Source organism: Scyliorhinus torazame, chromosome 2 (genome assembly GCF_047496885.1).
Source record: "Scyliorhinus torazame isolate Kashiwa2021f chromosome 2, sScyTor2.1, whole genome shotgun sequence".
In the NCBI taxonomy this organism is placed as follows: Eukaryota; Metazoa; Chordata; class Chondrichthyes; order Carcharhiniformes; family Scyliorhinidae; genus Scyliorhinus; species Scyliorhinus torazame.
Genome location: NC_092708.1, coordinates 1008892 through 1033119, shown reverse-complemented (window position 1 = coordinate 1033119; position 24228 = coordinate 1008892). Strand labels below are relative to the sequence as shown.

At 50.5% G+C, this 24228-nt stretch overlaps 1 protein-coding gene across 5 annotated transcripts in view; it reads right to left on the bottom strand.

The window, feature by feature from the left end:
• The window catches only part of smarcal1 (SWI/SNF related, matrix associated, actin dependent regulator of chromatin, subfamily a-like 1), a 186148-nt gene that overhangs the window by 136347 nt on the left and 25573 nt on the right, over nt 1-24228 (bottom strand). For all 5 annotated transcript variants that reach the window (XM_072468333.1, XM_072468351.1, XM_072468343.1 and 2 more), the window contains one exon: nt 23467-23748. In XM_072468333.1, coding sequence (XP_072324434.1) covers nt 23467-23748 — 282 coding nt within the window. The remainder of the gene's footprint in view (nt 1-23466; nt 23749-24228) is intronic.

The following is a 24228-nucleotide window of genomic DNA, read 5'->3' as shown; positions in this document are numbered from 1 at the left end:
AGCGCGGGAGCTGAGAGTCAGAGCGGAGATTTAAAAAGAGCCGGAGCTGCGAGTCGGAGCGGAGATTTAAAAAGCGCGGGAGCTGCGAGTCGGAGCGGAGATTTAAAAAGAGCCGGAGCTGCGAGTCGGAGCGGAGATTTAAAAAGAGCCGGAGATGCGAGTCAGAGCGGAGATTTAAAAAGAGCCGGAGATGCGAGTCAGAGCGGAGATTTAAAAAGCGCCGGAGCTGCGAGTCGGAGCGGAGATTTAAAAAGCGCGGGAGCTGAGAGTCGGAGCGGAGATTTAAAAAGCGCGGGAGCTGCGAGTCGGAGCGGAGATTTAAAAAGCACGGGAGCTGCGAGTCAGAGCGGAGATTTAAAAACGCGGGAGCTGCGAGTCGGAGCGGAGATTTAAAAAGAGCGGGAGATGCGAGTCAGAGCGGAGATTTAAAAAGAGCGGGAGCTGCGAGTCGGAGCGGAGATTTAAAAAGAGCCGGAGCTGAGAGTCAGAGCGGAGATTTAAAAAGCGCGGGAGCTGCGAGTCAGAGCGGAGATTTAAAAAGAGTGGGAGCTGCAAGTCGTAGCGGAGATTTAAAAAGCGCCGGAGCTGCGAGTCGTAGCGGAGATTTAAAAAGAGCGGCAGCTGCAAGTCGTAGCGGAGATTTAAAAAGCGCCGGAGCTGCGAGTCGGGGCAGAGATTTTAAAAGAGCGGGAGCTGCGAGTCGGGGCAGAGATTTAAAAAGAGCGGGAGCTGCGAGTCGGAGCGGAGATTTAATAAGAGCGGGAGCTGCGAGTCGGGGCAGAGATTTAAAAAGAGCGGGAGCTGAGAGTCGGGGCAGAGATTTAAAAAGAGCCGGAGCTGCGGGTCGGAGCGGAGATTTAAAAAGCGCGGGAGCTGCGAGTCAGGGCAGAGATTTAAAAAGAGCGGGAGCTGCGAGTCAGGGCAGAGATTTTAAAAGAGCCGGAGCTGCGAGTCGGAGCAGAGATTTATAAAGGGCGGGAGCTGCGAGTCGGAGCGGAGATTTTAAAAGAGTGGGAGCTGCGAGTCGGAGCAGAGATTTATAAAGCGCGGGAGCTGCGAGTCAGAGCGGAGATTTAAAAAGCGCGGGAGCTGCGAGTCGGAGCGGAGATTTTAAAAGAGTGGGAGCTGCGAGTCGGAGCAGAGATTTATAAAGCGCGGGAGCTGCGAGTCAGAGCGGAGATTTAAAAAGCGCCGGAGCTGCGAGTCGGAGCGGAGATTTAAAAAGAGCGGGAGCTGCGAGTCGGAGCGGAGATTTAAAAAGAGCGGGAGATGCGAGTCGGAGCGGAGATTTAAAAAGAGCGGGAGCTGCGAGTCGGAGCGGAGATTTAAAAAGCGCGGGAGCTGCGAGTCAGAGCGGAGATTTAAAAAGCGCGGGAGCTGCGAGTCGGAGCGGAGATTTAAGAAGCGCGGGAGCTGAGAGTCGGAGCGCAGATTTAAAAAGCGCCGGAGCTGCGAGTCAGAGCGGAGATTTAAAAAGTGCCGGAGCTGCGAGTCAGAGCGGAGATTTAAAAAGCGCGGGAGCTGCGAGTCGGAGCGGAGATTTAAAAAGAGCCGGAGCTGCGAGTCGGAGCGGAGATTTAAAAAGAACCAGAGCTGCGAGTCGGAGCGGAGATTTAAAAAGCACGGGAGCTGCGAGTCGGAGCGGAGATTTAAAAAGCGCGGGAGCTGCGAGTCGGAGCGGAGATTTAAAAAGAGCCGGAGCTGCGAGTCGGAGCGGAGATTTAAAAAGAGCCGGAGATGCGAGTCGGAGCGGAGATTTAAAAAGCGCGGGAGCTGAGAGTCGGAGCGGAGATTTAAAAAGCGCGGGAGCTGCGAGTCGGAGCGGAGATTTAAAAAGCACGGGAGCTGCGAGTCAGAGCGGAGATTTAAAAACGCGGGAGCTGCGAGTCGGAGCGGAGATTTAAAAAGAGCGGGAGATGCGAGTCAGAGCGGAGATTTAAAAAGAGCGGGAGCTGCGAGTCGGAGCGGAGATTTAAAAAGAGCCGGAGCTGAGAGTCAGAGCGGAGATTTAAAAAGCGCGGGAGCTGCGAGTCAGAGCGGAGATTTAAAAAGCGCCGGAGCTGCGAGTCGGGGCAGAGATTTTAAAAGAGCGGGAGCTGCGAGTCGGGGCAGAGATTTTAAAAGAGCGGCAGCTGCGAGTCGGGGCAGAGATTTTAAAAGAGCGGGAGCTGCGAGTCGGGGCAGAGTTTTAAAAAGAGCGGGAGCTGCGAGTCGGAGCGGAGATTTAAAAAGAGCGGGAGCTGCGAGTCGGGGCAGAGATTTAAAAAGAGCGGGAGCTGCGAGTCGGAGCGGAGATTTAAAAAGAGCCGGAGCTGCGGGTCGGAGCGGAGATTTAAAAAGCGCGGGAGCTGCGAGTCAGGGCAGACATTTAAAAAGAGCGGGAGCTGCGAGTCAGGGCAGAGATTTTAAAAGAGCCGGAGCAGAGATTTATAAAGCGCGGGAGCTGCGAGTCGGAGCGGAGATTTAAAAAGAGCGGGAGCTGCGAGTCGGAGCAGAAATTTAAAAAGAGCGGGAGCTGCGAGTCGGAGCGGAGATTTAAAAAGCGCCGGAGCTGCGAGTCGGGGCAGAGATTTAAAAAGAGCCGGAGCTGCGAGTCGGAGCGGAGATTTAAAAAGAGCGGGAGCTGCGAGTCGGAGCGGAGATTTAAAAAGAGCCGGAGCTGCGAGTCGGCGCGGAGATTTAAAAAGAGCCGGAGCTGCGAGTCGGCGCGGAGATTTAAAAAGCGCGGGAGCTGCGAGTCGGAGCGGAGATTTAAAAAGAGCGGGAGCTGCGAGTCGGAGCGGAGATTTAAAAAGAGCGGGAGCTGCGAGTCGGAGCGGAGATTTAAAAAGCGCGGGAGCTGAGAGTCGGGGCAGAGATTTTAAAAGAGCGGGAGCTGCAAGTCGGAGCGGAGATTTAAAAAGAGCGGCAGCTGCGAGTCGGAGCGGAGATTTAAAAAGCGCGGGAGCTGCGAGTCGGAGCGCAGATTTAAAAAGCGCCGGAGCTGCGAGTCAGAGCGGAGATTTAAAAAGCGCGGGAGCTGCGAGTCGGAGCGGAGAATTAAAAAGAGCCGGAGATGCGAGTCGGAGCGGAGATTTAAAAAGAGCGGGAGCTGCGAGTCGGAGCGGAGATTTAAAAAGCGCGGGAGCTGAGAGTCGGGGCAGAGATTTTAAAAGAGCGGGAGCTGCAAGTCGGAGCGGAGATTTAAAAAGAGCGGCAGCTGCGAGTCGGAGCGGAGATTTAAAAAGCGCGGGAGCTGCGAGTCGGAGCGCAGATTTAAAAAGCGCCGGAGCTGCGAGTCAGAGCGGAGATTTAAAAAGCGCGGGAGCTGCGAGTCGGAGCGGAGAATTAAAAAGAGCCGGAGATGCGAGTCGGAGCGGAGATTTAAAAAGCGCGGGAGCTGAGAGTCAGAGCGGAGATTTAAAAAGAGCCGGAGCTGCGAGTCGGAGCGGAGATTTAAAAAGCGCGGGAGCTGCGAGTCGGAGCGGAGATTTAAAAAGAGCCGGAGCTGCGAGTCGGAGCGGAGATTTAAAAAGAGCCGGAGATGCGAGTCAGAGCGGAGATTTAAAAAGCGCCGGAGCTGCGAGTCGGAGCGGAGATTTAAAAAGCGCGGGAGCTGAGAGTCGGAGCGGAGATTTAAAAAGCGCGGGAGCTGCGAGTCGGAGCGGAGATTTAAAAAGCACGGGAGCTGCGAGTCAGAGCGGAGATTTAAAAACGCGGGAGCTGCGAGTCGGAGCGGAGATTTAAAAAGAGCGGGAGATGCGAGTCGGAGCGGAGATTTAAAAAGAGCGGGAGCTGCGAGTCGGAGCGGAGATTTAAAATGCGCGGGAGCTGCGAGTCGGAGCAGAGATTTAAAAAGAGCCGGAGATGCGAGTCGGAGCAGAGATTTAAAAAGAGCCGGAGCTGCGAGTCGGAGCGGAGATTTTAAAAGAGCGGGAGCTGCGAGTCGGAGCGGAGATTTTAAAAGAGCGGGAGCTGCGAGTCGGAGCGGAGATTTTAAAAGAGCCGGAGCTGCGAGTCGGAGTGGAGATTTTAAAAGAGCGGGAGCTGCGAGTTGGAGCGGAGATTTTAAAAGAGCGGGAGCTGCGAGTCGGAGCGGAGATTTTAAAAGAGTGGGAGCTGCGAGTCGGGGCGGAGATTTAAAAAGCGCCGGAGCTGCGAGTCGGGGCAGAGATTTAAAAAGAGCCGGAGCTGCGAGTCGGAGCGGAGATTTAAAAAGAGCGGGAGCTGCGAGTCGGAGCGGAGATTTAAAAAGAGCCGGAGCTGCGAGTCGGCGCGGAGATTTAAAAAGAGCCGGAGCTGCGAGTCGGCGCGGAGATTTAAAAAGCGCGGGAGCTGCGAGTCGGAGCGGAGATTTAAAAAGAGCGGGAGCTGCGAGTCGGAGCGGAGATTTAAAAAGAGCGGGAGCTGCGAGTCGGAGCGGAGATTTAAAAAGCGCGGGAGCTGCGAGTCAGAGCGGAGATTTAAAAAGCGCGGGAGCTGCGAGTCGGAGCGGAGATTTAAAAAGCGCGGGAGCTGAGAGTCGGGGCAGAGATTTTAAAAGAGCGGGAGCTGCAAGTCGGAGCGGAGATTTAAAAAGAGCGGCAGCTGCGAGTCGGAGCGGAGATTTAAAAAGCGCGGCAGCTGCGAGTCGGAGCGCAGATTTAAAAAGCGCCGGAGCTGCGAGTCAGAGCGGAGATTTAAAAAGCGCGGGAGCTGCGAGTCGGAGCGGAGATTTAAAAAGAGCCGGAGATGCGAGTCGGAGCGGAGATTTAAAAAGCGCGGGAGCTGAGAGTCAGAGCGGAGATTTAAAAAGAGCCGGAGCTGCGAGTCGGAGCGGAGATTTAAAAAGCGCGGGAGCTGCGAGTCGGAGCGGAGATTTAAAAAGAGCCGGAGCTGCGAGTCGGAGCGGAGATTTAAAAAGAGCCGGAGATGCGAGTCAGAGCGGAGATTTAAAAAGAGCCGGAGATGCGAGTCAGAGCGGAGATTTAAAAAGCGCCGGAGCTGCGAGTCGGAGCGGAGATTTAAAAAGCGCGGGAGCTGAGAGTCGGAGCGGAGATTTAAAAAGCGCGGGAGCTGCGAGTCGGAGCGGAGATTTAAAAAGCACGGGAGCTGCGAGTCAGAGCGGAGATTTAAAAACGCGGGAGCTGCGAGTCGGAGCGGAGATTTAAAAAGAGCGGGAGATGCGAGTCAGAGCGGAGATTTAAAAAGAGCGGGAGCTGCGAGTCGGAGCGGAGATTTAAAAAGAGCCGGAGCTGAGAGTCAGAGCGGAGATTTAAAAAGCGCGGGAGCTGCGAGTCAGAGCGGAGATTTAAAAAGAGTGGGAGCTGCAAGTCGTAGCGGAGATTTAAAAAGCGCCGGAGCTGCGAGTCGTAGCGGAGATTTAAAAAGAGCGGCAGCTGCAAGTCGTAGCGGAGATTTAAAAAGCGCCGGAGCTGCGAGTCGGGGCAGAGATTTTAAAAGAGCGGGAGCTGCGAGTCGGGGCAGAGATTTAAAAAGAGCGGGAGCTGCGAGTCGGAGCGGAGATTTAAAAAGAGCGGGAGCTGCGAGTCGGGGCAGAGATTTAAAAAGAGCGGGAGCTGAGAGTCGGGGCAGAGATTTAAAAAGAGCCGGAGCTGCGGGTCGGAGCGGAGATTTAAAAAGCGCGGGAGCTGCGAGTCAGGGCAGAGATTTAAAAAGAGCGGGAGCTGCGAGTCAGGGCAGAGATTTTAAAAGAGCCGGAGCTGCGAGTCGGAGCAGAGATTTATAAAGCGCGGGAGCTGCGAGTCGGAGCGGAGATTTTAAAAGAGTGGGAGCTGCGAGTCGGAGCAGAGATTTATAAAGCGCGGGAGCTGCGAGTCAGAGCGGAGATTTAAAAAGCGCGGGAGCTGCGAGTCGGAGCGGAGATTTTAAAAGAGTGGGAGCTGCGAGTCGGAGCAGAGATTTATAAAGCGCGGGAGCTGCGAGTCAGAGCGGAGATTTAAAAAGCGCCGGAGCTGCGAGTCGGAGCGGAGATTTAAAAAGAGCGGGAGCTGCGAGTCGGAGCGGAGATTTAAAAAGAGCGGGAGATGCGAGTCGGAGCGGAGATTTAAAAAGAGCGGGAGCTGCGAGTCGGAGCGGAGATTTAAAAAGCGCGGGAGCTGCGAGTCAGAGCGGAGATTTAAAAAGCGCGGGAGCTGCGAGTCGGAGCGGAGATTTAAGAAGCGCGGGAGCTGAGAGTCGGAGCGCAGATTTAAAAAGCGCCGGAGCTGCGAGTCAGAGCGGAGATTTAAAAAGTGCCGGAGCTGCGAGTCAGAGCGGAGATTTAAAAAGCGCGGGAGCTGCGAGTCGGAGCGGAGATTTAAAAAGAGCCGGAGCTGCGAGTCGGAGCGGAGATTTAAAAAGAACCAGAGCTGCGAGTCGGAGCGGAGATTTAAAAAGCACGGGAGCTGCGAGTCGGAGCGGAGATTTAAAAAGCGCGGGAGCTGCGAGTCGGAGCGGAGATTTAAAAAGAGCCGGAGCTGCGAGTCGGAGCGGAGATTTAAAAAGAGCCGGAGATGCGAGTCGGAGCGGAGATTTAAAAAGCGCGGGAGCTGAGAGTCGGAGCGGAGATTTAAAAAGCGCGGGAGCTGCGAGTCGGAGCGGAGATTTAAAAAGCACGGGAGCTGCGAGTCAGAGCGGAGATTTAAAAACGCGGGAGCTGCGAGTCGGAGCGGAGATTTAAAAAGAGCGGGAGATGCGAGTCAGAGCGGAGATTTAAAAAGAGCGGGAGCTGCGAGTCGGAGCGGAGATTTAAAAAGAGCCGGAGCTGAGAGTCAGAGCGGAGATTTAAAAAGCGCGGGAGCTGCGAGTCAGAGCGGAGATTTAAAAAGCGCCGGAGCTGCGAGTCGGGGCAGAGATTTTAAAAGAGCGGGAGCTGCGAGTCGGGGCAGAGATTTTAAAAGAGCGGCAGCTGCGAGTCGGGGCAGAGATTTTAAAAGAGCGGGAGCTGCGAGTCGGGGCAGAGTTTTAAAAAGAGCGGGAGCTGCGAGTCGGAGCGGAGATTTAAAAAGAGCGGGAGCTGCGAGTCGGGGCAGAGATTTAAAAAGAGCGGGAGCTGCGAGTCGGAGCGGAGATTTAAAAAGAGCCGGAGCTGCGGGTCGGAGCGGAGATTTAAAAAGCGCGGGAGCTGCGAGTCAGGGCAGACATTTAAAAAGAGCGGGAGCTGCGAGTCAGGGCAGAGATTTTAAAAGAGCCGGAGCAGAGATTTATAAAGCGCGGGAGCTGCGAGTCGGAGCGGAGATTTAAAAAGAGCGGGAGCTGCGAGTCGGAGCAGAAATTTAAAAAGCGCGGTAGCTGCGAGTCGGAGCGGAGATTTAAAATGCGCGGGAGCTGCGAGTCGGAGTGGAGATTTAAAAAGATCGCGGCCTAGTTTTGGAAGCCGTACGGAGTAGGAGGAGCAGTCTCTGTCAGGGAGAGAACCTGAGAACATCTGAGACCCTCAGAAGGTAAGTGAGTGATTTTTACTCATTTCTATTTTTATTACCTTTTCAAATTGTGTATTGGGGGGGGAAACTGAAGTGACATCACAGAAAAGCTGCGACCTGAGTGGCTGGTTGGGAATCTACACTAAATATAAAAAAGCATTGGTGACTAATTAAACATAATTACTTAATTATAATTTAGAGGGGATTCAGAGATCGGAGAGTACTATATTTAGCTTTCACATTTATGGTAGAAATCTAGTGCGAGGGAACAGTAACTTTTTAAAACATTTTTTTAAACTTTTAACTTTAATTTACTAATTAATTGGCGCAATGTCAGTTAGAGGGGTGCTGTGCTCTGACTGTGAGATGTGGCAGGTCCGGGAGGCTTCCAGCGTCCCGGATGGCTTCATCTGCAGAAAGTGCACCCAACTGGAGCACCTCACAGACCGCATGGTTCGGTTGGAGCGGCAATTGGATGCACTTAGGAGCATGCAGGTGGCGGAAAGCGTCATAGATCGCAGTTATGTAGATGTGGTCACACCCAAGGTGCAGGCAGAGAAATGGGTGACCACCAGAAAGGGCAGGCAGTCAGTGCAGGAATCCCCTGTGGTTGTCCCCCTCTCGAACAGGTATACCCCTTTGGATACAGTCGGGGGGATAGCCTAGCAGGGGAAAACAGCAGCAGCCAGAGCAGTGGCACTACGGCTGGCTCTGATGTTCAGAAGGGAGGGTCAAAGCGCAGAAGAGCAATAGTAATAGGGGACTCTATAGTCAGGGGCACAGATAGGCGCTTCTGTGGACGTGAAAGAGACTCCAGGATGGTATGTTGCCTCCCTGGTGCCAGGGTCCAGGATGTCTCCGAACGGGTAGAGGGAATCCTGAAGGGGGAGGGCAAACAGGCAGACGTCATTGTACATATTGGTACTAACGACATAGGCAGGAAGGGGCATGAGGTCCTGCAGCAGGAGTTCAGGGAGCTAGGCAGAAAGTTAAAAGACAGGACCTCTAGGGTTGTAATCTCAGGATTACTCCCTGTGCCACGTGCCAGTGAGGCTAGAAATAGGAAGATAGAGCAGCTAAACACGTGGCTAAACAGCTGGTGTAGGAGGGAGGGTTTCCATTATCTGGACCACTGGGAGCTCTTCCGGGGCAGGTGTGACCTGTATAAGAAGGACGGGTTGCATCTAAACCGGAGAGGCATAAATATCCTGGCCGCGAGGTTTGCTAGTGTCACACGGGAAGGTTTAAACTAGTATGGCAGGGGGGTGGGCACGGGAGCAATAGGTCAGAAGGTGAGAGCACTGAGGGAGAACTAGGGAATAGGGACAGTGTGGCTCTGAGGCAGAGCAGACAGGGAGAAGTTGCTGAACACAGCGGGTCTGGTGGCCTGAAGTGCATATGTTTTAATGCAAGGAGCATTACGGGTAAGGCAGATGAACTTAGAGCTTGGATTAGTACTTGGAACTATGGTGTTGTTGCCATTACAGAGACCTGGTTGAGGGAAGGGCAGGATTGGCAGCTAAACGTTCCAGGATTTAGATGTTTCAGGCGGGATAGAGGGGGATGTAAAAGGGGTGGCGGAGTTGCGCTACTGGTTAGGGAGGATATCACAGCTGTACTGCGGGAGGACACCTCAGAGGGCAGTGAGGCTATATGGGTAGAGATCAGGAATAAGAAGGGTGCAGTCACAATGTTGGGGGTTTACTACAGGCCTCCCAACAGCCAGCGGGAGATAGAGGAGCAGATAGGTAGACAGATTTTGGAAAAAAGTAAAAACAACAGGGTTGTGGTGATAGGAGACTTCAACTTCCCCAATATTGACTGGGACTCATTTAGTGCCAGGGGCTTAGACGGGGCAGAGTTTGTAAGGAGCATCCAGGAGGGCATCTTAAAACAATATGTAGATAGTCCAACTAGGGAAGGGGCGGTACTGAACCTGGTATTGGGGAGTGAGCCCGGCCAGGTGGTAGAAGTTTCAGTACGGGAGCATTTGGGGAACAGTGACCACAATTCAGTAAGTTTTAATGTGCTGGTGGACAAGGATAAGAGTGGTCCTAGGGTGAATGTGCTAAATTGGGGGAAGGCTAATTATAACAATATTAGGCGGGAACTGAAGAACATTAATTGGGGGCGGATGTTTGAGGGCAAATCAACATCTGACATGTGGGAGGCTTTCAAGTGTCAGTTGAAAGGAATTCAGGACCGGCATGTTCCTGTGAGGAAGAAGGGTAAATACGGCAATTTTCGGGAACCTTGGATAACGAGAGATATTGTAGGCCTTGTCAAAAAGAAAAAGGAGGCATTTGTCAGGGCTAAAAGGCTGGGAACAGATGAAGCCTGTGTGGCATATAAGGAAAGTAGGAAGGAACTTAAGCAAGGAGTCAGGAGGGCTAGAAGGTGTCACGAAAGGGCATTGGCAAATAGGGTTAAGGAAAATCCCAAGGCTTTTTACACGTACATAAAAAGCAAGCGGGTAGCCAGGGAAAGGGTTGGCCCACTGAAGGATAGGCAAGGGAATCTATGTGTGGAGCCAGAGGAAATGGGCGAGGTACTAAATGAATACTTTGCATCAGTATTCACCAAAGAGAAGGAATTGGTAGATGTTGAGTCTGGAGAAGGGTGTGTAGATAGCCTGGGTCACATTGAGATCCCAAAAGACGAGGTGTTGGGCATCTTAAAAAATATTAAGGTAGATAAGTCCCCAGGGCCTGATGGGATCTACCCCAGAATACTGAAGGAGGCTGGAGAGGAAATTGCTGAGGCCTTGACAGAAATCTTTGGATCCTCACTGTCTTCAGGTGATGTCCCGGAGGACTGGAGAATAGCCAATGTTGTTCCTCTGTTTAAGAAGGGTAGCAAGGATAATCCAGGGAACTACAGGCCGGTGAGCCTTACTTCAGTGGTAGGGAAATTACTGGAGAGAATTCTTCGAGACAGGATCTACTCCCATTTGGAAGCAAATGGACGTATTAGTGAGAGGCAGCATGGTTTTGTTAAGGGGAGGTCGTGTCTCACTAACTTGATAAGAGTTTTTCGAGGAGGTCACAAAGATGATTGATGCAGGTAGGGCAGTGGATGTTGTCTATATGGACTTCAGTAAGGCCTTTGACAAGGTCCCTCATGGTAGACTAGTACAAAAGGTGAAGTCACACGGGATCAGGGGTGAGCTGGCAAGGTGGATACAGAACTGGCTAGGTCATAGAAGGCAGAGAGTAGCAATGGAAGGATGCTTTTCTAATTGGAGGGCTGTGACCAGTGGTGTTCCGCAGGGTTCACTGCTGGGACCTTTGCTGTTTGTAGTATATATAAATGATTTGGAGGAAAATGTAACTGGTCTGATTAGTAAGTTTGCAGATGACACAAAGGTTAGTGGAATTGCAGATAGCGATGAGGACTGTCTGAGGATACAGCAGGATTTAGATTGTTTGGAGACTTGGGCGGAGAGATGGCAGATGGAGTTTAATCCGGACAAATGTGAGGTAATGCATTTTGGAAGGTCTAATGCAGGTAGGGAATATACAGTGAATGGTAGAACCCTCAAGAGTATTGAAAGTCAAAGAGATCTAGGTGTACAGGTCCACAGGTCACTGAAAGGGGCAACACAGGTGGAGAAGGTGGTCAAGAAGGAATACAGCATGCATGCCTTCATTGGCCGGGGCATTGAGTATAAGAATTGGCAAGTCATGTTGCAGCTGTATAGAACCTTAGTTAGGCCACACTTGAGGAGTATAGTGTTCAATTTTGGTCGCCACACTACCAGAAGGATGTGGAGGCTTTAGAGAGGGTGCAGAAGAGATTTACCAGGGTGTTGCCTGGTATGGAGGGCATTAGCTATGAGGAGCGGTTGAATAAACTCGGTTGGTTCTCACTGGAAGGAAGGTGGTTGAGGGGTGACCTGATAGAGGTCTACAATATTATGAGGGGCACAGACCCAGGTTAACAGTGCTGTCTCACAGTGCCCGTGACCCGGGTTAACACTGCTGTCTCACAGTGCCAGGGACTCCGGTTAACACTGCTGTCTCAGTGCCAAAAACCCGTGTTAACACTGCTGTCTCAGTGCCAGGGACCTGGATTAACACTGCTGACTCACTGTGCCAGGGATCTGGGTTAGCACTGCTGTCTCACAGTGCCAGGGATCTGAGTTAGCACTGCTGTCTCACAGAGCCAGGGACCCGGGTTAACACACTGGTATCTCACAGTGCCAGGGATCTGGGTTAGCACTGCTGTCTCAGTGCCAGAAACCCGTGTTAACACTGCTGTCTCAGTGCCAGGGACCTGGGTTAACACTGCTGACTCACTGTGCCAGGGATCTGGGTTAGCACTGCTGTCTCAGTGCCAGGGACCCGGGCTAACACTGCTGTCTCACAGTGCCAGGGACCCGGGTTAACACTGCTGACTCACAGTGCCAGGGACCCGGGTTAACACTGCTGTCTCACAGTGCCAGGGACCCGGGTTAACACTGCTGACTCACAGTGCCAGGGACCCGGGTTAACACTGCTGTCTCACAGTGCCAGGGATCTGGGTTAGCACTGCTGTCTCACAGAGCCAGGGACCCGGGTTAACACTGCTGTCTCACAGTGCCAGGGACCCGGGTTAACACTGCTGTCTCATTGCCAGGGAACCGGGTTAGTGCTGCTGTCTCATAATTCCAGGGATCCGGGTTCAATTCCGGCCTCGGGTGACTATGTGTGTGAAGTTTGCATGTTCTCCCCGTGTCTGTGTGGGTTTCCTCTGGATGCTCAGGTTTCCTCCCACAGTCCGAAGATGTGCAGGTTAGGTGGATTGGCCGTGATAAATTGCCCCTTTGTTAGGTGTGATGTCAGGGATAGTACAGGAGAGTGGACCTAGGTAGGGTGCTCTTTCAGGAGGTCGGTGCAAACACGAAGGGCCGAGTGTACTCCTTCTATACTGTGTGGATTCTATTATTCTAATTAAATGGCCTGCCCAGCTAGCTACATGGCCAATTACGTACTTTAGTTTCAGAATGACCACTCAGGTTTCAAATGTATTATTTTATTATGAAAGCAGACTCATCAAAAAGGGAGGCAAAGCTCATTAACATACCGGATAAAATATGAAAGTCTAATAATGACTCTTTCTAAATCCGAACAAACACTCCTGTCTGCTAACAGGTTAAAGGTCAATGGTTCAAGGGAAAAGGATAAATGATTTAGTCCTGGTTATACGGTTGCTCTGGGAAACCATCGAAGAGTCTGGCACTACTTTTCAGGTGAACATCAAGGAGATCTTGCAGGTAATCATAGAATTTACAGTGCAGGTGGTCATTCGGCCCATCGAGCCTGCACCGGCCCTTGGAAAGAGCACCCTACCCAGGCCCACACCTCCACCTTATCCCCATAACCCAGTAACCCCACCCAACATTTTTTGGCACTAAGGGCAATTTATCATGGCCAATCCATCTAACCTGCACATCTTTGGACTGTGGGAGGAAACTGGAGCACCCGGAGGAAACCCACGCAGACACGGGGAGGACGTGCAGACTCCGCACAGACAGTGACCCAAGCCGGAATCGAATCTGGGACCCTGGAGCTGTGAAGCAACAGTGCTACTGTGCTCAGATCAGAGACTTACAGCGAGATTGGAGCAATACCCAAGCAGTCGATCCTTCAACTGTTGGATGGTAGATGGGTGACCGCCAGGAGAGGCAGGCAGGAGCCTCTTGCGGCTATTCCCCTCTCAACCGCTTTGGATACTGTTGGGGGGGGACGGGACGGGGGGGACGGACGACGACCTCTAGGGTGGTAATCTCAGGATTACTCCCTGTGCCACGTGCCAGTGAGGGTTTGGAACAGGGATATAGTGCAGTTGAACACGTGGCTAAAGAGCTGGTATAAGAGGGAGGGTTTAGATATATTAATCACTGCGATGTCTTCTGGGCAACATGGGACCTGTACAAGGAGGACGGGTTGCACCTGAACTGGAGGGGCATCAATATCCTGTTCGGGAGGTTTGCTCGTGCTGTTCGGGAGGGTTTAAACTAGTGTGTCGGGGGCGGGAACCGGGACAGCAGGCCAGTAAGTGTAGGGACTGGGGAAAAAAGAGAGACTGTGATAAACAAAGTGCAGAGTGAGATCAGGCAGAGGGAGGCTGCGGGGCTCAGCGGGACTGTTGGTCTGGAGTGCGTTTGCTTCAATGCAAGAAGTATAACAGCTAAGGCAGATGAACTGAGAGCCTGGATTACTGCATGGAACTATAATGTAATTGCAATTACGGAGACATGGTTAAAGGAGGGACAGGACTGGCAGCTTAACATTCCGAGGATATCGTTGTTTTAGACGGGACAGAAGGGGAAACAAAAGAGGTGGGGGAGTGGCATTGCTGACCAGGGAGCAGATCACAGCTGTGTTGAGGGAGGACACATTGGAGGGATCTTGTAGTGAGGCATTATGGGTGGAGCTCAGGAATAAGAAGGGTGAAATCACAATGTTGGGAGTGTATTATAGACGTCCCAACTGCCCACAGGAGACAGGAGCAGTTGTGTAGTCAGATACTGAAAAGGTGCGAAAAAAGCAGGGCTGTTGTGATGGGCGACTTTAACTTCCCCCATATTGACTGGGAATCCCTCACAGCCAGGGGCTCGGATGGAGAGCAATTTGTTAGATGTGTCCAGGAGGCCTTTTTGATTCAGTATGTTGACAATCCAACCAGGGAGGTGCCATACTAGACTTGGTATTGGGGGATGAGCCTGGCCAGGTGATTGATGTTTCAGTGGGGGAGCATTTTGGGCTTAGCGACCATAATTCCATAAGATTTTGAGTAATCATGGATAAGGACAAGAGTGGCCCACGGGTGAGGGTGCCGAATTGGGCGAGGGCCAATTACATCCAAATTAGACAGGAACTCGGGAATGTGGATTGGTGGCGGCTATTTGAGGGTAAATCCACATCTGACATGTGGGAGGATTTTGAAGGCCAGTTGATTGAAGTGCAGGACAGACATGTCCCCACAGAAATGCAGGACGGCAGGATTCGGGAGCCATGGTGACAAGGGAAATTGTAAACTTCGTCAAAAGGGAAAAAGAAACAGACGATGGGGCTCTGCATCTAAACACTGACAAAGCCCTTGAGGAGCACACTGATAGTAGGAAGGAATTTAAACGTGGAATTAGGAGGGCTAAAAGGGGCCCACATGGCAAACATGGTCAAGAAGAATCCCAAGGCTTTTTATGCATACATTTGGAGCAAGAGGGCAGCAAGAGAAAGAGTGGGCCCACTCGAGGACAACGGAGGGAAGTTATGCATGGAACCACAGGAAGTGGGTGAAATCCTTAATGAGTAATTTGTATCAGTATTCACCAGGGAGAAGGACATGATGGATGTTGAGGTCAGGGATAGGTGTGTGAACGCTCTTGAGAATGTCAATATATCAAAGGAGGAAGTGTTGAGTATCCTAAATTGCATTAAGATAGCCAAGTCCCCGGGGGCAGATGGAATTTATCCCAGGTTCCTGTGAGAGGCAAGGGGAGAAATAGCCAGGGCCTTAAGAGATATCTTCACATCCTCTTTGATCACAGGCGAGGTTCGAGGGGACTGGAGAATAGCCAATGTTGTTCCCTTGTTTAAGAAAGGAAGCAGGAATAATCCAACAAATTATAGGCTGGTGAGCCTGACATCTGTGGTGGGGAAACTTTTGGAAAAGATACTGAGGATACAGGATATATGCGCATTTGGAGGAAAATGGACTAGTTGGTGACAGGCAGCATGGTTTTGTACGGGGAAGGTCATGTCTCACCAACTCGATTTGAGTTTTTTTGAAGAGGTGACAAAGAATTTGATGAGGGAAAGGCTGTGGATGTAGTTTATATAGACTTCAGTAAGGTGTTTGACAAGGTCCCACATGGCAGACTGATACAAAAACTAAAATCACATGGGATTTGGGGTGGACTGGCTGTATGGATACAGAACTGTCTTGGTTATAGAAGACAGAGTAGCAGTGGAAGGGTGTTTTTCTGAATGGAGATCTGTAGCTAGTGGTGTTTTGCAGGGATCAGTGCTGGGACTTCTGTTGTTTGTAATATATATAAATGATCATGGAATTTACAGTGCAGAAGGATGCCATTCGTCCCATCGAGTCTGCACCAGTCTTTGGAAAGAGCACCCTAATTAAGCCCATGCCTCCACCCTCTATCCGTAACCCAGTAATCCCACCTAACCTTTTGGACATTAAGGGGCAATTTATCATGGCCAATATCCTGATAAAGAATACAGCACAGGAACAGGCCCTTCAGATCTCAAACCTGTACCGGTCATGATACCAACCTCTGCCAAAACCCTCAGCACTTCCTTGTGCCGTATCCCTCTATACCCATCCTATCCATGTGTTTGTCAAGAGCCTTTTGAATGCCGTTAATGTATCTGCTTCCACAACCTCCCCTGCACATATTTGGTCTGTGGGAGGAAACTGGAGCACCTGGAGGAAACCCACTCAGACACGGGGAAAGTGCAGACTCCGCACAGACAGGATCTGGAGGAAAATGTGGGTGGGCTGATTAGTAAGTTTGCAGATGACACGAAGATTGGCGGAGTTGCTGAAAGTGCAAAGGATTGTCAGAGGATACACAGGATACAGACAGATTGGAGACTTGGGCACAGGCATGGCTGATGGGGGTTAATCCGAACAAATACGAGGTGATGCATTCTGGAGGATCAAATCTATGCACAAATTATACTATAAATGGCAGAACCTTTAGGAACATTAACACAGAGGGATCTGGGCGTGCAGGTCCACAGTTCCCTAAAAGTGGCAATGCAAGTGGCCAAGGTGATTAAGAAGGCATATGGCATGCTTGCCTTCATCAGCCGGGGCATTGAGTACAGGAGTTGGGAAATCATGTTGCAGCTGTATAAAACCTTGGTTAGGCCGCATTTGGAGTATTACGTGCAGTACTGGTCACCACACTATCAGAAGGACGTGGAAGCTTTGGAGAGAGTGCAAGGAAGGTTCACCAGGATGTTGCCTGGTCTCAAGGGTGTTGGCTGAGGAAGGGTTGAATAAACTAGGATTGTTTTCACTGGAAAGACGGAGGCTGAGGGGAGACATAGAACAGTACAGCACAGAACAGGCCCTTCGGCCCTCGATGTTGTGCCGAGCATTGTCCGAAACCAAGATCAAGCTATCCCACTCCCTGTCATTCTGGGTGTGCTCCATGTGCCTATCCAATAACCGCTTGAAAGTTCCTAAAGTGTCCAACTCCACTATCACAGTAGGACGTCCATTCCACACCCTAACCACTCTCGAGTAAAGAACTTACCTCGGATATCCCTCCTATATCTCCCACCCTGAATCTTATAGTTATGCCCCCTTGTAACAGCTACATCCACCCGAGGAAATAGTCTCTGAACGTCCACTCCCTATCTATCCCCCTCATCATCTTATAAACCTCTATTAAGTCGCCTCTCATCCTCCTCCGCTCCAAAGAGAAAAGCCCTAGCTCCCTTAACCTTTCCTCATAAGACCTATCCTGCAAACCAGGCAGCATCCTGGTAAATCTCCTTTGCACCCTTTCCAATGCTTCCACATCCTTCCTATGAGGTGACCAGAACTACACACAATACTCCAAATGCGGTCTCACCAGGGTCATGTATAGTTGCAGCATAACCCCGCAGCTCTTAAATTCAAGCCCCCTGTTAATAAATGGTAACACACTATAGACCTTCTTCACGGCTCTATCCACTTGAGTGGCAACCGTCAGAGATCTGTGGACGTGAACCCCAAGATCTCTGTTCCTCCACATTCCTCAGAACCCTGCCGTTGACCCTGTAATCCGCATTCAAATTTTTTCTACCAAAATGAATCATAGAACATAGAACATAGAACAATACAGCGCAGTACAGGCCCTTCGGCCCACGATGTTGCACCGAAACAAAAGCCATCTAACCTACACTATGCCATTATCATCCATATGTTTATCCAATAAACTTTTAAATGCCCTCAATGTTGGCGAGTTCACTACTGTAGCAGGTAGGGCATTCCACGGCCTCACTACTCTTTGCGTAAAGAACCTACCTCTGACCTCTGTCCTATATCTATTACCCCTCAGTTTAAAGTTATGTCCCCTCGTGCCAGCCATATCCATCCGCGGGAGAAGGCTCTCACTGTCCACCCTATCCAACCCCCTGATCATTTTGTATGCCTCTATTAAGTCTCCTCTTAACCTTCTTCTCTCCAACGAAAACAACCTCAAGTCCGTCAGCCTTTCCTCATAAGATTTTCCCTCCATACCAGGCAACATCCTGGTAAATCTCCTCTGCACCCGCTCCAAAGCCTCCACGTCCTTCCTATAATGCGGTGACCAGAACTGTACGCAATACTCCAAATGCGGCCGTACCAGAGTTCTGTACAGCTGCAACATGACCTCCCGACTCCGGAACTCAATCCCTCTACCAATAAAGGCCAACACTCCATAGGCCTTCTTCACAACCCTATCAACCTGGGTGGCAACTTTCAGGGATCTATGTACATGGACACCTAGATCCCTCTGCTCATCCACACTTTCAAGAACTTTACCATTAGCCAAATATTCCGCATTCCTGTTATTCCTTCCAAAGTGAATCACCTCACACTTCTCTACATTAAACTCCATTTGCCACCTCTCAGCCCAGCTCTGCAGCTTATCTATATCCCTCTGTAACCTGCTACATCCTTCCACACTATCGACAACACCACCGACTTTAGTATCGTCTGCAAATTTACTCACCCACCCTTCTGCGCCTTCTAGGTCATTGATAAAAATGACAAACAGCAACGGCCCCAGAACAGATCCTTGTGGTACTCCACTTGTGACTGTACTCCATTCTGAACATTTCCCATCAACCACCACCCTCTGTCTTCTTTCAGCTAGCCAATTTCTGATCCACATCTCTAAATCACCCTCAATCCCCAGCCTCCGTATTTTTTGCAATAGCCTACCGTGGGGAACCTTATCAAACGCTTTGCTGAAATCCATATACACCACATCAACTGCTCTACCCTCGTCTACCTGTTCAGTCACCTTCTCAAAGAACTCAATAAGGTTTGTGAGGCATGACCTACCCTTCACAAAGCCATGCTGACTATCCCTGATCATATTATTCCTATCTAGATGATTATAAATCTTGTCCCTTATAATCCCCTCCAAGACTTTACCCACTACAGACGTGAGGCTCACCGGTCTATAGTTGCCGGGGTTGTCTCTGCTCCCCTTTTTGAACAAAGGGACCACATTTGCTGTCCTCCAGTCCTCTGGCACTATTCCTGTAGCCAATGATGACATAAAAATCAAAGCCAAAGGTCCAGCAATCTCTTCCCTGGCCTCTCATAGAATCCTAGGATAAATCCCATCAGGTCCCGGGGACTTATCTATTTTCAGCCTGTCCAGAATTGCCAACACCTCTTCCCTACGTACCTCAATGCCATCTATTCTATTAGCCTGGGGCTCAGCATTCTCCTCCACAACATTATCTTTCTCCTGAGTGAATACTGACGAAAAATATTCATTTAGTATCTCGCCTATCTCTTCAGACTCCACACACAATTTCCCATCCCTGTCCTTGACTGGTCCGACTCTTTCCCTAGTCATTCGCTTATTCCTGACATACCTATAGAAAGCTTTTGGGTTTTCCTTGATCCTTCCTGCCAAATACTTCTCATGTCCCCTCCTTGCTCGTCTTAGCTCTCTCTTTAGATCCTTCCTCGCTACCTTGTAACTATCCATCGCCCCAACCGAAACTTCACACTTCATCTTCACATAGGCCTTCTTCTTCCTCTTAACAAGAGATTCCACTTCCTTGGTAAACCACGGTTCCCTCGCTCGATGCCTTCCTCCCTGTCTGACCGGTACATACTTATCAAGAACACGCAGTAGCTGATCCTTGAACAAGCCCCACTTATCCAGTGTGCCCAACACTTGCAGCCTACTTCTCCACCTTATCCCCCCCAAGTCACGTCTAATGGCATCATAATTGCCCTTCCCCCAGCTATAACTCTTGCCCTGCGGTGTATACTTATCCCTTTCCATCATTAACGTAAACGTCACCGAATTGTGGTCACTGTCCCCAAAGTGCTCTCCTACCTCCAAATCCAACACCTGGCCTGGTTCATTACCCAAAACCAAATCCAACGTGGCCTCGCCTCTTGTTGGCCTGTCAACATATTGTTTCAGGAAACCCTCCTGCACACACTGTACAAAAAACGACCCATCTATTGTACTCGAACTATATCTTTTCCAGTCAATATTTGGAAAGTTAAAGTCTCCCATAATAACTACCCTGTTACTTTCGCTCATATCCAGAATCATCTTCGCCATCCTTTCCTCTACATCCCTAGAACTATTAGGAGGCCTATAAAAAACTCCCAACAGGGTGACCTCTCCTTTCCTGTTTCTAACTTCAGCCCATACTACCTCGGAAGAAGAGTCCCCATCTAGCATCCTCTCCGCCACCGTAATACTGCTCTTGACTAGCAGCGCCACACCTCCCCCTCTTTTGCCTCCTTCTCTGAGCTTACTAAAACACCTAAACCCCGGAACCTGCAACATCCATTCCTGTCCCTGCTCTATCCATGTCTCCGAAATGGCCACAACATCGAAGTCCCAGGTACCAACCCACGCTGCCAGTTCCCCTACCTTGTTTCGTATACTCCTGGCATTGCAGTAGACACACTTCAAACCACCTACCTGAACGCTGGCCCCCTCCTGCGACGTCAAATCTGTGCTCCTGACCTCTATACTCTCATTCTCCCTTACCCTAAAACTACAATCCAGGTTCCCATGCCCCTGCTGCATTAGTTTAAACCCCCCCAAAGAGCACTAACAAATCTCCCCCCCAGGATATTTGTGCCCCTCAGGTTCAGATGTAGACCATCCTGTCTGTAGAGGTCCCACCTTCCCCAGAAAGAGCCCCAGTTATCCAAAAATCTGAAACCCTCCCGCCTGCACCATCCCTGTAGCCACGTGTTTAAATGCTCTCTCTCCCTATTCCTCATCTCACTATCACGTGGCACGGGCAACAACCCAGAGATAACAACTCTGTTTGTTCTAGTTCTGAGCTTCCATCCTAGCTCCCTGAAAGCCTGCCTGACATCCTTGTCCCCTTTCCTACCTATGTCGTTGGTGCCAATGTGGACCACGACTTGGGGCTGCTCCCCCTCCCCCTAAGGACCCGGAAAACACGATCCGAGACATCACGTACCCTTGCACCTGGGAGGCAACATACCAAACGTGAGTCTCTCACGCTCCCACAAAATCTCCTATCTGTGCCCCTGACTATAGAGTCCCCAATTACTAATGCTCTGCTCCTCTCCCCCCTTCCCTTCTGAGCAACAGGGACAGACTCCGTGCCAGAGGCCCGTACCCCATGGCTTACCCCTGGTAAGTCGTCCCCCCCACAAGTATCCAAAGCGGTATACTTGTTTCTCAGGGGAACGACCGCAGGGGATCCCTGCACTGACTGTTTTTTCCCAGTCCCTCTTACAGTTACCCACCTATCTCCAATCTTTGGTGTAACTAATTCCCTGAAGCTGCTATCTATGACCCCTTCTGCCTCCCGAATGATCCGAAGTTCTTCCAACTCCAGCTCCAGTTCCCTAACTCGGTCTTGGAGGAGCTGGAGATGGCAGCACTTCCTGCAGGTAAAATCAGCAGGGACACTAACTGCATCCCTCACCTCAAACATCCTGCAGGAGGAACATTGCACTCCCTTCCCTGCCATTCCTCTAACTTTCTACCAAGATCTGGCTAACAACTAAATTAAATTTTTATAAAAAATAATAATAATATAATAAAATATGGTACTTACCTCAGACCAATGGGTTTTATTATTAGGTTAGAGGAGGAGGGTGGGTGGGAGACACTACACGTGTAGTGTCTCGGGTTTCCTCTCCACCAGAATTTATTGGCGAGGGTCTTCCCAGACGTCCGCGAGTCGACTTCCTGTTCCCGCCTAAAAAACTAATTTAAAAAAAAAAAGAAAAATTCTCAGCTCCTGCTGAAATTGACTAACCAGCCAGCTCCACTCCCGCCGAAATCGACTGGCCTGCCCCTGCAAAGAGAAGTGCTTTTAAAGGTTGACTTACCTCCCAGCAACCTCCTTCCGCAATGCTCCCGCTGAAACTGACTAACCAGCTGCTCTCACGCTGCCGAAATCGACTGGCCTGCCCCTGCAAAGAGAAGTGCTTTTAAAGGTTGACTTACCTCCCAGCAACCTCCTTCCGCAATGCTCCCGCTGAAACTGACTAACCAGCTGCTCTCACGCCGCCGAAATCGACTGGCCTGCCCCTGCAAAGAGAAGTGCTTTTAAAGGTTGACTTACCTCCCAGCAACCTCCTTCCGCAATGCTCCCGCTGAAACTGACTAACCAGCTGCTCTCACGCCGCCGAAATCGACTGGCCTGCCCCTGCAAAGAGAAGTGCTTTTAAAGGTTGACTTACCTCCCAGCAACCTCCTTCCGCAATGCTCCCGCTGAAACTGACTAACCAGCTGCTCTCACGCCGCCGAAATCGACTGGCCTGCCCCTGCAAAGAGAAGTGCTTTTAAAGGTTGACTTACCTCCCAGCAACCTCCTTCCGCAATGCTCCCGCTGAAACTGACTAACCAGCTGCTCTCACGCCGCCAAAATCGACCTCGCACTTATCAGGGTTAAACTCCATCTGCCATTTTTCGACCCAGCTCTGCATCCTATCAATGTCTCTTTGCAGCCTACAACAGCCCTCCACCTCATCCACTACTCCACCAATCTTGGTGTCATCAGCAAATTTACTGACCCACCCTTCAGCCCCCTCCTCCAAGTCATTGATACAAATCACAAATAGCAGAGGACCCAGCACTGATCCCTGTGGTACACCGCTGGTAACTGGTCTCCAGTCTGAAAATTTTCCATCCACCACCACCCTCTGTCTTCTATGTGATAGCCAGTTACTTATCCAATTGGCCAAATTTCCCTCTATCCCACACCTCCTACTTTCTTAATGAGCCGACCATGGGGAACCTTATCAAACGCCTTATTAAAATCCATGTATACGACATCAACTGCTCTACCTTCATCTACACACTTAGTTACCGCCTCAAAGAATTCAATCAAATTTGTGATGCAAGACCTACCCTTCACAAATCCGTGTTGACTATCCCAGATTAAGCTGCATCTTTCCAAATGGTCATAAATCCTATCCTTCAGGACCTTTTCCATTAACTTACCGACCACCGAAGTAAGAGGTCTACAAAATTATGGGAGGCATAGGCAGGGTGGATAGTCAGAGGCTTTTTCCAAGGGTGGAAGTGTCAATTACACAGGGGCACAGGTTCAAGGTGAGAGGGGGAAAGTTTAAGAGAGATGTGCGGCTAAGTTTTTCCACACAGAGAGTGGTGGGTGCCTGGGATGCGCTGCCAGAGGATGTGGTGGAAGCAGCACATTAGCAACATTTAAGAGGCATCTGGATGGGTCCATGAATAGGGAGGAAATAGAGGGATACGGACCGAGTCAGGGCAGAAGGTGTTTTTTAGTTCGGGCATCATGATCGGCGCAGGCTTGGCGGGCCGAAGGGCCTGTTCTTATGCTGTACTTTCCCTTGTTCTTCCTAGTAAAACAACACTAGTTTTCTTTTTCAACACAATTTAAGGGATAGTTTTGTTTTCAATGCCATAACTCACCATGTGACTGTTTTGTAAACAGTCGGCCAAAGAGTCTTTCAGCTTCTTTAAAAAGAACTTGCTAATTACTTTTCTTGTAAAATACTGTCTTTCCCAGGAACTGCTGCTATAAGGATGTTTGTATTAAACCAAAGCCAAGGGTCACTGTCCTTAAATACAAAGTATTCCAGATGTTCTTAATCCTGTAAAATGAACCATTTTCTGTGATTAAAACATTCAAAGTAAATGGGAAAAAGCATGAACTGAGCCTAAACTGTAAGATGCCACATAAACCAGAGTGAGCATTGTACAGGGACGGAAGTCCAGGGCGGCAGGGACGAGAGACCGTTTGGCAAATGATTGGGAGCTGATCGGATTGGAATGGGATTTATTGGCATGCAGGGGGAAAAGAGTGGAATTGGATTAGTTCAGGTGCAAGGGGGAGTGTGCGATGGGATCACTTACTGTAATGCCTGGATTCCGCTTGTTTGAAGACTTTCAGAACCTCTTCATGATAACCAATCTCTACATCACAACGGGTCCTCGAGAGGAGTCCAAATCGCCCCTGTATCACTGCACCCGGCTTCTTCCAGTTCCTTCCCAACATCGTCAGTTGGTTTACAGTCAGTGTTGAACTGGTTTTTCTCTTAGCTTTCGGCGATGAACTGGTGGCACTGACCGGCCCTGGATCTGGCATTCCACTCAGAGGCTTTAATGCAGCTCCAGGAACATGCTTCACCTCCTCCACTGAAACACAGAGGCAGATTGGTATTCACTGCAGCCTGACACACAGGAAATCACATTTGAAAAAAAAAATGCATTTCCGGGATGTGGGTGTCGCTGGTTAGGCCACATTTATCGCCCATCCCGAGTTGCCTTTGCGAAGGTGGCGGTGAGCTGCCTTCTTGAACCGCTGCAGTCCTTGAGGTGCAGGTACACCCACTGTGCTGTTAGGGAGGGAGTTCCAGGATGTTGCCCCACCGACAGTGAAGAAACGGCGATATATTTCCAAGTCAGGGTGGTGAGTGACTCGGAGGGGAACCTCCAGGTGGTGGGGTTCCCAGGTATCTGCTGCTCTTGTCCTTCTAGATGGTAGAGGTCGTGGGTTTGGAAGGTGCTGTCTAAGGAACCTTGGTGAGTTCCTGCACCGAATCTTGTAGGTGGTACACATGGCTGATACTGTTTCAAATTGCAGCTCTTAGCACCCCCCCAACCTCCACTGCTCAC